The sequence below is a fragment of the Molossus molossus genome, unplaced genomic scaffold, assembly GCF_014108415.1.
Source record: "Molossus molossus isolate mMolMol1 unplaced genomic scaffold, mMolMol1.p scaffold_m16_p_23, whole genome shotgun sequence".
Classification (NCBI taxonomy): Eukaryota; Metazoa; Chordata; class Mammalia; order Chiroptera; family Molossidae; genus Molossus; species Molossus molossus.
The window spans coordinates 6,365,469-6,382,545 of NW_023425359.1; the positions used below are offsets into that span (position 1 = coordinate 6,365,469).

General features: G+C 49.1%; 1 protein-coding gene across 1 annotated transcript in view; it reads right to left on the reverse strand.

The window, feature by feature from the left end:
• Window positions 1-17,077, reverse strand: part of DISC1 (DISC1 scaffold protein) — a 288,452-nt gene that overhangs the window by 206,807 nt on the left and 64,568 nt on the right. Inside the window, 2 exon segments of the mRNA XM_036277622.1 lie at window positions 5,541-5,776; window positions 9,115-9,229. Of these exon segments, the coding sequence (XP_036133515.1) occupies window positions 5,541-5,776; window positions 9,115-9,229 (351 nt within the window).

Genomic DNA, 17,077 nt, shown 5'->3' on the forward strand with positions numbered 1-17,077 from the left:
CATGTTGCAATCTCCTTGAAGAAAACAGAACAGAGAATTTGTAAAATATTAAAATACAGTATTTAAAAATGCATCGCCATTTTTTCACCCTCGTTTGTTCTGTATTTTTTATTAATTTTTTTTATCCTCACCCGAGGGCATTTTTCCATTTTTGTTCAGATAGAGGGGGAGGGAGAGAGAGGAAAAGAGAGAGAAACATCAACGTGAAAGGGACACATCGAGTGACTGCCACCCGCACGACCCAACCAGGGCCGGGACAAACTGCAACCAAGGTATGTGCCCTTAGCAGGAACCGAACCCGGGTCTCTCAGGACCACAGGCCGACGCTCTAACCGCTGAGCCTAACTTGCCAGGGCTGTTCTGTATTTTTTAAATCCTAGTAAATGTAAAACAAAATAAAGTTTTTATTCTGAATCTCTAAGTAAGATATTCCTCCCTTGAATTTCTCAGATACACTCAACAAAAAATAGAAGTCAGGGTTCTGTTTTCTTGGAGTGAGTGGTACCTGTGCCCAGACTGGTGGGAGCTTCTAATGCCTTCCTTCTTTTCCAGCCCCTCCCTTCTTTTACAGCCCCTCCCCTTCTTTTACAGCCCCTCCCCTTCTTTTACAGCCCCTCCCTTCTTTTACAGCCCCTCCCCTTCTTTTACAGCCCCGCCCTTCTTTTACAGCCCCTCCCTTCTTTTCCAGCCCCTCCCCTTCTTTTCCAGCCCCGCCCTTCTTTCCCAGGCTGTGGCTGGCAGACCCCTCTCTTTGCCTGCAGTGATGATTTTCCAGAGGGGAAGGAGGCAAATTGTGCAACAGTGAGTCGAGGTCCAAACTAGGCTCGGCAGCTGCATCTCGAGTTGCGGTCCAGCTCTGTGTCCTAGTGACATGCTAGCCACCAGCAATGACTCACTTAGAAAAGGAAGCCCTGTGCCACAGCCCCGGGTGGTCAGTCGGCCCAAGGAACTTTGCAGGGGAACTTATTTTGAGGCAATTAGGAACAGAATTACGATTATTTTCTCAAAGCAGTTTTATTTTAACCTGTTCTACAAAATCTGAAAATGCCGACTATTCTAGATCCAGAAGGGATCTTCAGCATCATCTAGTTCAAACCGTCACGTCATGAACTCCAGTTCCTCTGGCACTAGCCAAGCCCCTTCACTTTCTCCTCCTCCCGCATGCTTTCCGGGGAACCCTGGCGGACCTCTCTGACTCGAACCAGCTGCCTGCTTGGTCTCCCCAGGCTGCCTGTGTTTAGAGACCTGTTTGCTCTGAACCTCTCGAGCAGGCAATCTTGCACATCACTGAGCTGAGTAAATCAGCATCAGCTTCTCCCAGACAGCACCCTGCTTTGATAGCTGGCCTCTAGGAGTAATCGTGATGGGTGATGATAATAATAGTTATGATGTTGTGTGGTGTTGCTTCAGATTTTGTAATAATACTAGTCCCTGCAACCTGTCTTCATAAACTTCAAGTTTTTGCTGTTTCACAATTTGTCTGGATGCCTCCATCTGGCCTAAGAAGACACTATTCTGAAAACAGAAACAAAGGCAGCTACTGATGCACATGAGATACACTCTTCTGCGCGGGGCACCTGCGGGATATACGTCCCACATCAGCATTGTCAAAAAGCTATCCAATACCTCAAAGCAAAAACTGAGTTAATGGGATCATGTACAACGAGTTAAAAATATGAGACCAAGCAATCTCTTAGACTCCACATCAGCTTTTTTCAAATACTCCATTTCTCCAGTCCATGCCACAGCTGATCAGCTCGGAGAAGATGTGTCTTTCTTCTCGCATGAAAAACTCACATAACAGTGGTGGTTTTTCCAACTGATAACAGTGGCAGAGACCAGCACCGTGTCCCACCTCCCTACAAAGGAAGCTGACCAATTAAAACTTGCACCTACACACCTCAATCTGCCCCAAGGCAGGGAGGCACTTTCCTGTGTCACAAAGTAAAGGTCATGCCAAGGGTCACCTCTCGCAGGGTCACCCAGATCACAGGGATGCCTCGGGGTGCTCACTCTCCAGCCACTCGCAACTCCACTGGGTACTGGGAGAGCTCTGCGCACAGGGAGAATCCACGGGGAACGCACCTCAGCGACCTCACCACCAGGGGAAGGCCACACGTCGAACGAGCCATCTGATTGCCCATGGTTCTTTTTATCTTTGAACCACACCGATATTGTGCAACTCTTAATCCTTCTGCTCCTAAGACTTCTCCTGCACAAAGTACTCATGGGATCTGAGTTACTGGGACACCCCGGTTTGCCTAAGGTCATCTCAGCACAAAAGTGACAGCCTGCTCTTGACCTGGACTCTGTAATGTCACTAGGAGCATGTGGATTTAGGGATGAGGGTTCCTCCCCAGGGGGCCCCCAGACAGCATGGCCTCATGTTCAAGGGCCATCCTCAACATCCGATTTCCCTGACAGTATCATAAAATCTGATCTCCCCAAACTGACAAGTCTTTCAAGAGCCCATGAAATTGATTAGAGCACTGGATCACTGGGCGAAAGTCACACTTCATTCCTGCACCTCATCCTGCTGAAAGGTGAGCTGAAGAACACGGGCAGAATCGCAGACAGAGGTGAGGAGACCCGAGTGCAGGGCAGCGTCGCATGCGCCGAGCAGAAACAACGTCCCGGCTCTCTGGGTGGACACCGCCTTTTATTGGTTCAGACCCAAAGGCAACCGCAGACGACTACATGAAGGTCTCTCATAACCTGCCTCACCAGGGGAACTGCTGAGCTATTGTTTCCTCATCTATAAAATGAGAATAACAATAAAGTGCAGCTTAGGGAATAGAGTCAATAACATTGTAATAACTGTTTGCTGCCAGGTGGGTCCTGGAAATATCAAGGGATCACTTTGTAAAGTTCATAATTGTCTAACCGCGATGCTGTACAACTGAAACGAATACAAAGTAATATTGAATATAAACTGGAATTGGAAAAAATTTAAAAATTATGAAAGCTTAAAAAATAAAGTGAAAATAACAAAAAATGCCTGCCTGCACACTGGGCTGCTCTGCACGCCGGGGGCTCCCGTGGGAAAACACTCCTTCTGTTCCCTGCACCCTCCGCACAGGTACCGGCCACACCTGCAGGACGCCTCCCAGGGATGCAGCTCAACACCGCGGCTTTGAGAAACGCTGTGCGAGCTCCAAGCCAAGCAGGCCCTGAGGTCTCCCTCAGAGAGCTTGTGGGAGAGACTGGGGGGCGGGACTACAAAACTCTGGGCTATTAAAAGCATCAGGAAAGTTAAGTGGGGCACATCTGGATGGTGGGGCCAAAAAAGGGGGCTCTTCAAGCCTCATAGGTAAGTATTTGCATTTGTAAATACAAAAATAAATTTACATGTATATTTCATCTTATACATTATATATAATGTATAGCATAGTATAATGCATATATATTATCACATATATCATTTGTGGTGTGCATATTGCATAGATGTGTGTGCGTGTGTGTGCAGAATGACTTCCACAGGACCACAAGGGAAGTGGGGGTAGGAAAGATCCCCAGAGGCCAAGGCAATAGCACAAGTTCACAAGCATGCAGGAGGGCAGGACAAGCCAAGTTCAGTGGTTCATTTCCTTTGGCTGAAATTTGGCAACACCCCAATCTCTTCCTGTTCTCCAAAGGCAGGAGCCATGGAATTAGATTTCTGCAAGGAAGTCTTAGTGCTGGCAGGGGAATGGGAAGAAGTCCTAAGCAACTCCCCGGAACAGCATCTGTGGCTCGCTTTTATGGGCCAGGGAGGCTGTGATACATGGGGAGGAGGAAGCAGTTATCCATCAGTCTACAACACATTGGGACAAGCAGTGGGAAGGCCTTCAGGACACTGAAGTCCCCATAATAAAAATGACAAGCAGTGCCCTGGCCAGTTTGGCTCAGAGGTTAGAGCATCGACCTGCGGTCCAGAGAGACATGGGTTCGGTTCCTACCTCCGTCGCAGTTTGTCCCCGGCCCTGGTTGGGTTATGTGGGAGGTAGCCACTCGATGTGTCCCTTTCACGTCGATGTTTCTCTCTCTCTCTCTCTCTCTCTCTCTCTCTCTCTCTCTCTCTCCCCCCCCCCCCCCTCCCTCCCTCCCTCTCTTTCCCTCCTACTCTATCTGAACAAAAAATAGAATAATGTTCTCGGGTGAGGATTAAGAAAAAAAAGACAAGCAGTAAGCATAGCACAGTGCTAGCTATTATCCAGGCACTGTTATAACATGTTTATATATATATGAACTCGGTTCATCCACATTGCAGCCCTATAAGGTGGGTAGTAGTATCATCATCTCATATCCCAAATAGTAAGTGGCTCCAAGCTGATAAATAGTTGAAAGAGGATTCAAGCCTAGAGAGTCAGAGGGCAGAGTCCACGTTCCCAACCAGGACAGGTGGTGGGTCTGCTAAGTATTTCGGTCAGCATACTAACCAGCAGAACACTCCCCCTCTCCAGGCTCTGCAGCCACGCCCCTGCAGTCCTGACCCCCCACCCACCCCCCACCCCCACCCCACCTCGAGCACTTGGGCGTGGCTCACCTTCTGTCTACCACGTGTCAGTGTGGGTCTGTCTTTCCCCAAAATTAGATTATGATCTCCTGAATGGGAGGAGGTGGAAATGTATCTTGTAGCAGGCCCAGCACTCAGAACATAGGGGCAATTCTCACTCCATATTATGTGGACAAGAAACAAGGCTTCACATTAATGACCAGGAGTGTAAGTGTCAGTTTTGTCTCTTATTCATTGGGATTTGGGCAAAGTATTAATCTTCTTAAACTTCCTTTCCTCCATTTGTAAAATGGAGATGGTAATAGAAGCATTCATAGAGTAAAGCTTAGCACCGTGCCTGGCACACAGTGAGCCCCCAATAAATGTCAGCGCTCACTAATCGTCATGCATCCTTCCCGATGAAAGCGCTGTCATTGCTGGGTCTCCTCCTCCTATTTTTTTTTCAGTCCTCACCCGAGGATATTTTTCTATTTATCATCAGGTAGAGTGAGAGGGAGGGAGAGAGAAAGGGAGAGAGAGAAACATTGATGTGAGAGGGACACATTGACTGCCTCCCTCATGACCCGACCAGGGCCAGGGATGAACCACAACTAAGGTACATGCCCTTGACCAGAATCAAACCCATGACTCTGGTCCACAGGCCAATGCTCTAACCGCTGAGCCAAACCGGCCAGGTTGGGTCTCCTCCTCTTAATGGCTAGCCCCTCCCTGGGCAAGGAGACTGTTCGCCTCTCTCCAGAAGACTGTCCTCAGCAAAGTTGGCATCAGAATGTCTACCCAACTCAGCTCCACTAGAGCTCAAAGGCTTTGGAAATGGGAAGGTGTACATAATGCAATGGAGAGGGATACTAGCACTCAGTGGGCTGGGTGGCCAGGATGTAAAATATCTCGCATGCTCAGGACTGCCCCACACAATGAAGACTTTTCCTGCTCAAAATACTGATAGTGATTCCACTGAAAAAATATACGAGGGATTGCAGACAAAACTGAACCCATAAAGAGGTCAAGGTGAGCAGTTCAAAATCAGTTAGGAAATCGCCAGTACCTCCTTATGGTTTCGGGTGGTCCTGCAGGGAGAGGAATCTGGCTGGCTAAGGCCAGGGTGTCCTGCGCGGCCTCGCGGACCTCCTGCAGCTCGCCCAGGGACAGCCTGCCCATCAGGGGGCTCAGGTCACAGCCCTGCCACAGGAGGAGCTGCTGGTGCGCAGCTATCTCCCTTCTCAGCTGTTGATCCTTGGCCGCCAGCACAGACATCCTGGCTTGGAGGGCTTCGATTTCTTTCTGCAGAGAAAGGAGAGACCAGATTTCATAAATTAGTCTTGCTCGTGGCAGACGGCTCAGCTGAGCACGAGACCTTTAAATGCGAGTCGGGCCCTGGCCAGTTTGGCTCAGTGGTTAGAGCGTTGGCTTGCAGTCCGGAGAGACCCAGGTTCGGTTCCCGCTAAGGGCATGTACCTCGGTTGCAGTTTGTCCCCGGCCCTGGTTGGTCGTGCGGGTGGCAGCCACTCGATGTGTCCCTTTCACGTCGATGTTTCTCTCTCTCTCTCTCTCTCCCTCCCACTCTATCTGTACAAAAAATGGAAAAATGTCCTCGGGCGAGGATAATAAATAAATAAATAAATAAATAAATAAATAAATAAATAAATAAAAATAAAGGCGAGTCGGCCACCTGCGCGGGAGCTGGGGGGTCCCCTCCTGAAGCAGGCAGACTTGGGGGGGTTACTGAACTGGAAAAAGCATGCCAGCTTTATATTTCTGATTCATTGGCATGAAGAAAAGCATTCCCTCCCGAGCATTAAATAACCATGGAGGGTGAGCAACAATTTGACTTGGAAGAACCCAGCAAATCTATGATTTGCTTCAAGGGGAAGAGCCAGAACATAGGGCCGTGAACACTGTGTACTTGAAATACAAACTAAGCAGGTGCTCAAGTCACAAATCAAAAAAGAGAAGCAAACAACCTTGGTTGGTCTGTCCCCAACATGAAAATGCAGTGTGTAGAGAAAGAGGGAAAAACATGACTTCTTGAATCTACAGGATGGAAAGAGGGAGACGCTGCAGATAGTATTACACCATCTAAGGTTCATAAAAATATTAAATGCATTTAATTTCCACTAATATAGCGAACTAAAATGCAAAGCCTTCATAGAGTGCTATCCAATCTTGAGGTCAATGACTAAAATGAGCAGCAGGTAACTGAACTCACTGTGAGCCCAGTATGACCGCAGGTGACCATCTCCCTGCCCATGGGGTCTGAACTCCAAATAAGACCCATTTAATTCACATCCTCCCATGTTCCGTGCACTGATTACCAGCTGATAACAGCACAGCTCTAATCCTGGGCGGGGGGGTCTCCCCATCTCCCACCCATGTTCTCTCAACCCCAAGGTCAGATCACCTACACCTTCTACCTCCTGACCCTACTTCCCACGGTGGAGTGGGGAGACTGAGGAACTACGGAGGATCCACCACGGAGACGCACTAGGAAGAAAGTGACAGTACTATTGACGCCTCCCAGCGAACCTCCACTTCCACCTTTGACTACCTGTACCCTATTCTTTTCTTTCCCTTTTTCCATTTTATAAACTGTGGTGAAATACATGTAACATAAAATTTACCATCTTAACCATTTCTAAGTGTCCAGTTCAATACAATTCACATTGGTGCATAACCATCACCACCATCCACCCACAGGACTCTTTTTATCTTGCAAAACTGAAACTCTGTGCCCATTAACCACTAACTCCCCATTACCCCTCCTCCAACCCCTGGGAAGCACCATTCTACTTTTTCTCCACGAATCTGACCCCCTAGGGACCTCATATAATGGAATTATTAGACAGTACTGGTCTGTTTCTGACTGGCCTGCTTCACTTAGCAAAATGTCCTCAAGGTGCATCCATGTAGCATGCGTCAGAATGTCCTTCCCCCTAAGGCTGAGCAACCGTCCATTGCCATCGTCTATTATCCGTGTATCTGTCCATGGACACGTGGGTTGCTTCTGCCTTTGACTATCGTGAGCACTGCGGCTATGAACATGCCTCGTGGAGCCCCCGTTTGAATTCTTTGGGGTGTATACCGAGCTGCTGGCTCACATGGTGATTCTATTTTCCCTTTTTTGCAGAACCACAGACTGTTTTCATCAGTGCCCAACTCCCTATTCTTAACTCAGAAGTCAAAGTGGTTCCCCGTCCCATCAGAGAAAAGCCCAAGCCCCTACAAAGGCCCACAAGACCCGAGGAGGCCTCTTTATCTCTGAGCCCTCTATTCTCCCCACCTGGCCTCCTAGCTGCCATGACACGCCCGAGGCTCATGCCCACCGCAGCTTCCACGCGGGGTTCCCCTGCCGGGTACATGCTCACTGGGATTTCCGCAAGGCCTGTGCCTCTCCTCCTTCCCGCCTTGGCTGCAATCTTCTTTCTCAAAGAGCAGACCCCAGCCCTCCCCCACCCCATCACCTGGTCTGCACATTGTGGCTCCTGCTTCCTACAAAATGCTAGGTGTAAAAGTAGGCATTTATATGTTTGCATCTGGCACACAGTAGGCACACATCTGGCACACACTGAATGAATGCCTGCTGAGCAGTGCTGATCCACCTTCCCCCCGAGTTCTGCTGAGAACGCTCTCTTCAAACACTGAGTACCCTGGGCTAAAATTCCTTCTGGATACTCTGACAGCATCTGGAATTGTGCTGACCTGTCGCTGGCGAATAAACCAAACACCCAGATCCACACTGCCAGCTGCCCCAGCGTTGCAGTGATGCTCCCTGAGTGTGGAAGTGCTCAGGCTGTTGGGAATATTTCCTCATTGCGATGACTTCTGCTTCCTTTGCCCCCTTGCTATTGTAGGCACCTGGACGGGCAAACTCAGACCACAGGAATCCTCTGTGGTCCAGTAACTCAAACTCCCGTGAACTTGTGTAAGGTCATTCCGCTGCTTAGAGCCTAAGCCGGGGTTTGGAGCTCTTGCCAGAAGTCAGGTCGCCTCCAATCCACGTTTCCTCCCTGCTCCCTATTTCGGCCTCAAGGTCTCCGGGCTCCAGCAGGTGGAGACTCAGCTTCAAGCATCCTTGCCTCTGGGGGCACCTACCAACTTCCGGAGCTCCTGACTGCCCCCCACTTTAGCTCAGTACTATGGCTAGATCTCCAGCCCGTGGGTGATCCATCCATTGTTCGGGGCCACCCAGAGCTCCCGAGTGACACCAGCCGGTCATTCCCAGACGCACCTGCCTTGCCTGGTTCATACTTACAACTCCACCTCCTAACAACTGCTCCTCACAGTCCAACTCGACAGGAATTTCATAAATGATTTTGTTCTGCCTGGAAAAGAACCTTCTAAAGGTCAAAATGATAAGAGGTGACAAATTGGCCTGGCAGGCAGGGAAGCACATGCAAAGGTAATGAGGGGTATGAAGCGGGCACAAGGCTGCTGAGCGGCAACCCCTCGTTAGGACGGCGACTCCGACAAGCCCGGCTGTCACCTCCAGCGTGTCTCCTCCTCGTGCTCACGGCGGACAGCCACCGCCGATCACTCCTCACCCGAAGAACCACTTCGCTACATTTGGCCTAAATGGAGGAGAAAAAGGCTTCCTATTTCTCGAATAGTCTTCCCCTGCTTACCTGCAATTGCTGCTTTTCTTGCAGAAGCCAGTCTTGCCTGCCAAGGGACACGCGCAGGTGGTCCTGAGCAGTGGACTCCGTTCCGGGCAGGGCCTGGGTGTCCTCACTGCCCGCCCTTAAAAGAATTGAACAAGCATGTTGGTGCAGATACGGGGAAGCTGAAACCCTCAAGAATGTTAAGGGAGAGAAATTTCACAAAGTGGCCCCCATGTTCTCTGTGGCTGTGGCTGTTCTCATCCTTAGGAGGGTCAGAGGGGCGAGGGCCCCAATGTAAGTTTCTGTTCTAATTGCTGCGTGTTCTGTGTTTGCTTGTTCGCATGGGCTGCGTGCTCTCCCTGGGCCTGCGCCGCCCCTCGGCCGCCCCAGCCACAGGCTCTGTGCTGATGGTCCACAACACGCCGGATTTTAAGGATTTAGTAAGAAAACAAAGAGTGCAAAATATCTCATTGATGATATTTTTATGTTCATTACATGTTGGAATAACAATATTTTGACATATTGAGTTGAATTAAATATATTTTTAAATTCACTTTACAGGCTTTCTCTTTTTTTTTTTTTTAACTTAGCTACTAGATCATTTAAAACCATGTTTGTGGCCCGGCCAGTGTGGCTCAGTGGTTGGGAGTAGAATCATGCACCAAGCGGTCGCTGGTTCGATTCCTGGTCAGGGCACATGCCCAGGTTGTGGGCCAAATCCCCGGTGGGGGGCACGCAGGAGGCGGCCAATCATCGATGTTTCTCTCTCCTTCTCCGTTCCTCTCTAAAATCAATAAAGAAAAAAATTGTTTTTAATAAAATAAAATAAATCATGTTTGTGACTTGCATTATATATTACTGGACAGCCCTGCCCTGACCATCCAGACAGGGCCAGGTCCCAGGGCTGACCTGGGTGGTGGAGATTAAAAAGAGGCATGACTGATTTGCAGATGCTGGGGTCATAGCTTCTGACCTGTCAGAAAAACTGTCAAAGCCATTTAAAATCTGTTTGGCTCTTTCTCTTATTCTCTCAGGAGTTGGCACACCTTGCGAAAGCCACACTGTGAAGCGCGGTGCCCCTGCAGTCCAAGGCGGGAGATTTGCTTTGCAGAATTTCTGCAGGTAATTATCATCCAAGGATGACAAATTCATCCTTCGAATATTTGATTTCTAATTCCATGCAGCTGGACAAAAAAAATAAAAGAATCTGTACTCTAAACAAAACTATGTCAACAAGTCAAGGAAACCATGTGTAAGAAAACACCATAACTAAAGTTAAAAGGCAAACGCTAAGCTGGGAAAGTATTGTCACTAATGTGACAGAAAAAGAGAAATCTTGCTAATTTCAAGAGCTCTATCAAATCAAGAAGAAAGAGATGAGCACATCAGAAATTCAGATAAAGGAATTACTCTACAAAGGTTCATTTATAATCCTTTTTGTCATCAAAAATGGTTTTAAGTGTAAATTCAAGCAAAATAAAATATCATTTTTACCTAACAAACTCGCAAAAGTTTTCATAAACCATAACTCCTTGGTGAAGATAGAAAATAAGAATTAGACTTAAGCCCTGGTTGGTTTGGTTCAGCAGTTAGACCATCAGCCCTGAGACTGAAGAGTTGCTGGTTTGATTCGTAGTCAAGGGCACGTACCTCGGTTAGGGTCATGCAGGAGGCAACCAATCAATGTGTCTCTCTCATATCGATGTTTCTCTCTCTCCCTCTCCCTCCCTGCCTCCCACTCTACCAAAAAAAAAAATCAATGGAAAGCCCGGCTGGTGTGGCTCAGTGGTTGAGCATCGACCCATGCACCAAGAGGTCGCCGGTTCGATTCCCAATCAGGGCACATGCCCAGGTTGTGGGCCCAATCCCCAGTGGGGGGCATGCAGGAGGCGGCCAATCGATGTTCTCTCTCATCAATGTTTCTATCTCTCTCTCTCCCTCTCCCTTCCTCTTTCTCTAAAAATCAATAAATAAAGAAAAAAAATTTTTAAATAAAAAAAATCAACGGAAAAATATCCTCGGGTGAGTATTTAAAAAATAAAAAATAATAAAGAATTAGACTTAAAAGATAATACAATGTAAATAATCATAGATGGTCACAAAGATTAGATACAAAAATACCACATTTTTTTTTCGTAGTGGCCAGAAACTGAAAACTCTATGCTTTGGGCCCAAAATGAGGACGAGAGCAGTGAATCGTAGTACAGCCACCTGGAAGGGGGCAGCACAGGCTCTAAACTTGGGTCAAAGAAGTTATAAATGCATGGAAAATGCTCACTATATACTGTTATTTTTTAAAATATTTTAACTGATTTTTAGAGAGGAAGGGGGAGAGAGAGAGAAAAACGTCCATGTGAGAGGTGACCGTTGATTGCCGCCTCGCCCCCCACTGGGGATGGAGCCCCCAGCCCAGGCACGTGCCCTGACCAGGAATCGAGCCAGCAACCCTTCAGTGCACAGGACGACACCCAACCAACTGAGCCACACCAGCCAGAGCTATTTTTAAAGCAGGTGATATAGTAACGTGTATGTTATGAACCAACTATTATAAAAATAATATGTATATAAAATAAAAGATAGGAAAATCTCCACCAAGTCTATCAGTTCTTATCTCTGAGTGATGGGATGACTTCTTTTGGCCAACCTTTTATATTCTACGTCTTCTGAGCATGTACTGTTTTTATAACTAATAAAATTGTTTTCTACCCCAGATACTAAGTAGCTACAAGATTTACTTAAAGATACATAGGCAGCCTGTCTGTAGCTCTCAGATAAATAAACATGACTGTGTTGGAAATAAACCCCATCCATACGCCGATGGTCAAGGGCATCTTCTCTGCAGAGAAGCAGGTGTCTATAGCTTCTGACAGTCTGAGGCACGAGCTAAACCTGTGCCCTCCTCCCCCCCGAGCTCCGGCCACACTGCCAGACACCGGCTGCCACACACACATGGACCTCAGAGCTCAGCAGCAGACGCACTGCGCTGCACGCTCTCATTTGTACATTTGCAGGGTCTCACCACCTCCAAATTTCTTAGGGAAAAAATGAGAAACTGACCCTAATATAGGTTGTGCTTTGTTCATCTCCTTTCACTTCTAACCCATTTCCTTCATTCATTAAAAAAAAAGGAAACACGTTATTAAGTTCACCTACTATGTACCGTGGGCTGGGCGTGGGTGCTGGGGACACCGCCGTCAACAGGTGTGCGTCCTGCACGGAGCAGGGGACAAACACACCGACAGGAAGAGACGGCCGTGGATAACGCTGCACCAGGGCTCAAACCACCACTGCGGAGGCTGAGAGGTGGAAGCCCCCTCCCGTGCCCTTCGTCCTCGCGTGGCACTTAAACACCAGTGAGCCCACCACGCAGTGAAGCTGCCCTGGTATTTTCAGAAACCATCGTAGGAAATGTCATTTAGCTTTTCTGAAGTAGAACAGCGGCTACAGAAAAAGGAGCCTGGCTCATATTCCTGGGTTTCTCTGAATCATCTTTAAAAATGCTTACTAATTGTAACATACCACACAATTTAGAAATTTATTTTAAGACCCGTTACTCTGTTCCATATGCTTCAAGGCAAGTAATAATAGTACTAGTAAAATTTTAAACTGATGACCTCGCATGAACTGGAAATTTACTATACACCAGACGCTATCATTTTCTCACGCTCACTTCTCACGGCAGACCTCGGGGTGAGCTGTCACCCCCACAGTTACATTGGGGAGGCCGTGTCGGGGAGGCTCAGCACTTCTCACAGCAGACCTCGGGGTGAGCTGTCACCCCCACAGTTACACTGGGGAGGCCGTGTTGGGGAGGCTCAGCACTTCTCACAGCAGACCTCGGGGTGAGCTGTCACCCCTACAGTTATCACTGGGGAGGCCATGTCGGGGAGGCTCAGCACTTGTCACAGCAGACCTCGGGGTGAGCTGTCACCCCCACGGTTATCACTGGGGAGGCCGTGTCGGGGAGGCTCAGCACTTCTCACGGCAGACCTCGGGGTGAGCTGTCACCCCCACGGTTATCACTGGGGAGGCCGTGTCGGGGAGGCTCAGCACTTCTCACGGCAGACCTCGGGGTGAGCTGTCACCCCCACGGTTATCACTGGGGAGGCCGTGTCGGGGAGGCTCAGCACTTCTCACGGCAGACCTCGGGGTGAGCTGTCACCCCCACAGTTACACTGGGGAGGCCGTGTCGGGGAGGCTCAGCACTTCTCACGGCAGACCTCGGGGTGAGCTGTCACCCCCACAGTTATCACTGGGGAGGCCGTGTCGGGGAGACCCAGCACTTTTCACGGCAGACCTCGGGGTGAGCTGTCACCCCCGCAGTTACACTGGGGAGGCCGTGTCGGGGAGGCTCAGGACTTGCTCCAGGTCAGCAGGACAAGGTGAGGGGCAGTAATGCATTTGGCTGATCCCGCAGCCATTTAGGTCTCTGCAAGAGCATACACTTTCCTCCTGGCTTCAGTCGTGTACACCCACACCCGCGAAGTCCCTTGCTCTCTGTCCAACAGGGGCAGCTGAGATCCAGGCAGGGCCCGGCGCCCACCAGAGGCAGACAACCACAGCTCCAGCCGTCCTTCCCCCTCTTCGTCTGTGAGTCCTTGGACTTGCCAAACCCTCCCGATCCTCACCCGCCTCGTTTTGAAGATGACGATGAGGGTGATGATAATGGCTTCCCTGTATGGCTCATCGTGGGAATCAAACTTATTCAACAAATGACCACTGAACCCCTACTGTGTGCAGGCCCTGCTGTCACAGAACGCTTGCTGCCTACTGTCCCTCGTGTCTCAGTGTCTGCACCAGGACATGAGCACTGTGCTCATGGTCAGTGGACACACGGTCCTATGCAGGGTGACAAAAATTAAAATAAAAATGGACCTGCCTTATGTCCCAGAGATTCCACTTCTGGGTATTTGTCTGAAGAAATCCAAAACACAAATTTGCAAGGATAAATGCACCCCTAGGTTCATTGCAGCATTATGTACAATAGCTAAGCTAGGGAAGCAACCCAGTGCCCTTCAATAGACGAGTAGATTAAAAGGCTGTGGTATATTCATACAATGGAATATTGCTCAGTCATGAAAAAAGAATGAAACCGTACCATTTTCAAGAGCATGGTTGGACCTAGAGGGTACTATGCTAAGTGAAATAAGTCAGACAGAGAAACACAAACACCATATAATTTCACTTATATGTGGAATCTAAAAATAAAACAAAACAAAAGAACAAACTAAACAGAAACAACTCATAGATACAGACAGCAAGTGATGGTTGCCAGAGGGGAAGGGGTTGGAGGCTGGTTGAAAAGGTGAAGGGATAGCCCTGGCCAGTTTTGCTCAGTGGTTAGAGCGTCAGCCTGTGGTCCACAGAGGTCTGGGTTTGGTTCCTGCTAAGGGCATGTACCTTGGCTGCAGTTTGTCCCCGGCCCTGGTTGGGTCATGCAGGTGGCAGCCACTCGATGTGTCCCTTTCATGTCGATGTTTCTCTCTCTCCCTCCTGCTCTATCTGAACAAAAAATGGAAAAGTGTCCTCGGGTGAGGATAAAAAAAAAGAAAGAAAGAAAAGGTGAAGGGATAGAGAAGTACAAATTGGCCGTTACAAATAGTCATGGGGATGTCACGTGCAGCTTTGGAAATATAGGTAATAATACTGTAAAAACTATGCATGGTGCCAGGTGGGTACTGGAAACATGGGGGGATCACTCTGTAAAGTATATGACGGTCTCACCACATGCTATACACCTGAAACTAATACATAATAATATTGAATAAAAAATAAATATACTTTTGATTTTAAAAAAAGATGGACTGCCCTGGCCGGTTTGGCTCAGCGGTTAGAGCGTTGGCCCGTGGTCCAGAGAGACCTGGGTTCGGTTCCCGCTAAAAACACGTACCTCGGTTGCAGTTTGTCCCCAGCCCTGGTCGGTTGTGCAGGTGGCAGCCACTCGATGTGTTCCTTTCACATCGATGTTTCTCTCTCTCTCTCTCTCTCTCTCTGTTCCTCTCTCTCCCTCCCACTCTACCTGAACAAAGAATGGAAAAATGTCCTCCGGTGAAGATAAAAAAAAGATGGACTGGTTCTGCAGATCTTTAGGTGTATCAGGAGAGGACGTCTCTGGAACAGAACCATCATCATCTACTGACGTCCGTGGGAATTGGACGTCCTTCCTCCTCCGGGCCCCCGAGTCTCGCTTGTTCACACAGCCCCTCGCTCCAGACCATGAGCCTCGGAGGAGAGAGGCTGTGCCCTCTCACAGTGTCACCCCAGTGCCCAGCACTGAGGAGAGCCTCGGCAAATGTTTGTTGACTGATTTAATGAGTCCGTGTCCTAGAAAATCCAGAACGCGTTTATATTCAGCTCTCTGCTGCATGAGATCACTTCTTTGCAAGTTTATTTCCCAGTTTGCTCTGCTTATGCAAATATTAAGTTTCCTGAATTTCCTAAACAGATACCATCTGGGTCGGGATGGGAGCTATGAAGGAAATCAACATCTAATTGAAATTAGCTAAGAGGAGCTACAGGTGGGTAACTGGGAATTCTCCCTATTATGGTTAATCACATTCATTACTCAATCCATCAGGAAGGCCCCTGTGATTAACCGAAACTCCTCTCTCTGTCTCCCAGGCTTTGACTCGGGTACACAGCGCCGTGCACAGCCAGCTGAGCGACGCCTCAGGACACGCAGCAGCTCAGTAATGAGGCAAGGGACCAGTTTCCACCTTTCAGACCTCAGTCCTCTGAGCCACTCCTCTTCCTTCCACAGTGTTGTTCCCTTCACATTACTATTCTCCACGTGCAATCCCCAAGGTCAGTGCACATGAGCGCCACCCGCCGGGCCGCTGTAAGCTCATCAGTATGTAAAACAAGCACGTCCCTGGGGTGAAATTAAAGCAGGAGGGTGGGATGTTAGAAGCACTCAGGGCGTCAGGGACTCCGGGTGTCTCAGACCCCAGGTGGCACTCAGGCCCCCATCTGGGGCTGCCCACTGCTGAAAAAATCTTGGCCTTTCTACTTTTGTCTTCTCGCCCAATTACTTAAGGAAAGATAACACCTGTTTGTAAAACAAGGCGGGACACCCCAGAAAGTGGCTGAGCTCCAGACTGCACAGGGGGACGTGCTCCATCCCGGGACAGCACTCACCACGGGGCTTTTGCGAGCTCAGTAGCACCGAGAAAAGACTGAAACACCAACTGGGTGTCCGCGTTTCTTGAGCCCAGTGGTTAATGAGCATGCGCCTATAATGAACCCACACCGCCACCTCCTCCAGGGAGCCCTCCAGTGCCCATCCTTTGCTCAGAGGGCCACCTGTGGAAGCATCTGGAGAATGCCAACCGGGCAGAGCAGAGGCCAGATAATCCACCTGCCAGGACACCCAGGCAAAATGGCTCGTGGCATTTGCTGTGGTTGTTGTACAGTTGTGTGTAAGAGCAAGGGCCCTTTCCCAGACAAGAGCGCCGGGCTTCGCCGCGCGAGAAAAACTGCTGTGTGCGCCAAGGCCGGGCTGGTGGAATCCCGTCAAGGACCCAAGTGGCGAGGCCAGTGGCTCACATCACAGTGGAGCAAACCTCAGCTGGACGACTGTCCCGGCAGCAGGAGCTGAGAGCGGCCCGTCTGAACACCTGTGCTTGGCTGCTCCCTGCTGGTGGCCATTCTGCCGGGTTAATGTCACGTGCTCACGTGTGTCCACCTCTCCCTCCCTGGGAAGACGGTGATCAAGAAGCGGTTTGCGCTGGTCATACGATCACAAGCGTGTGCTTTACGTCTAGAAGCCGCTTCCTCATCCAACGGTCAGAAATCATGAGGCCACTCTGATAGCACAAATGAATACTGTAAAATTGCCAGGCATGATACAGGTCACTGTCTAGTTTTTCGTATATATATAGGATTGGGTCTAAAAAGTAAGGAGAATGGAATAAAGTCATATTCTTTAGGAGACTGAACATCATTGTTTTATACACAGAAGTGGCCCCGCTGCCAGGGGAACACACAC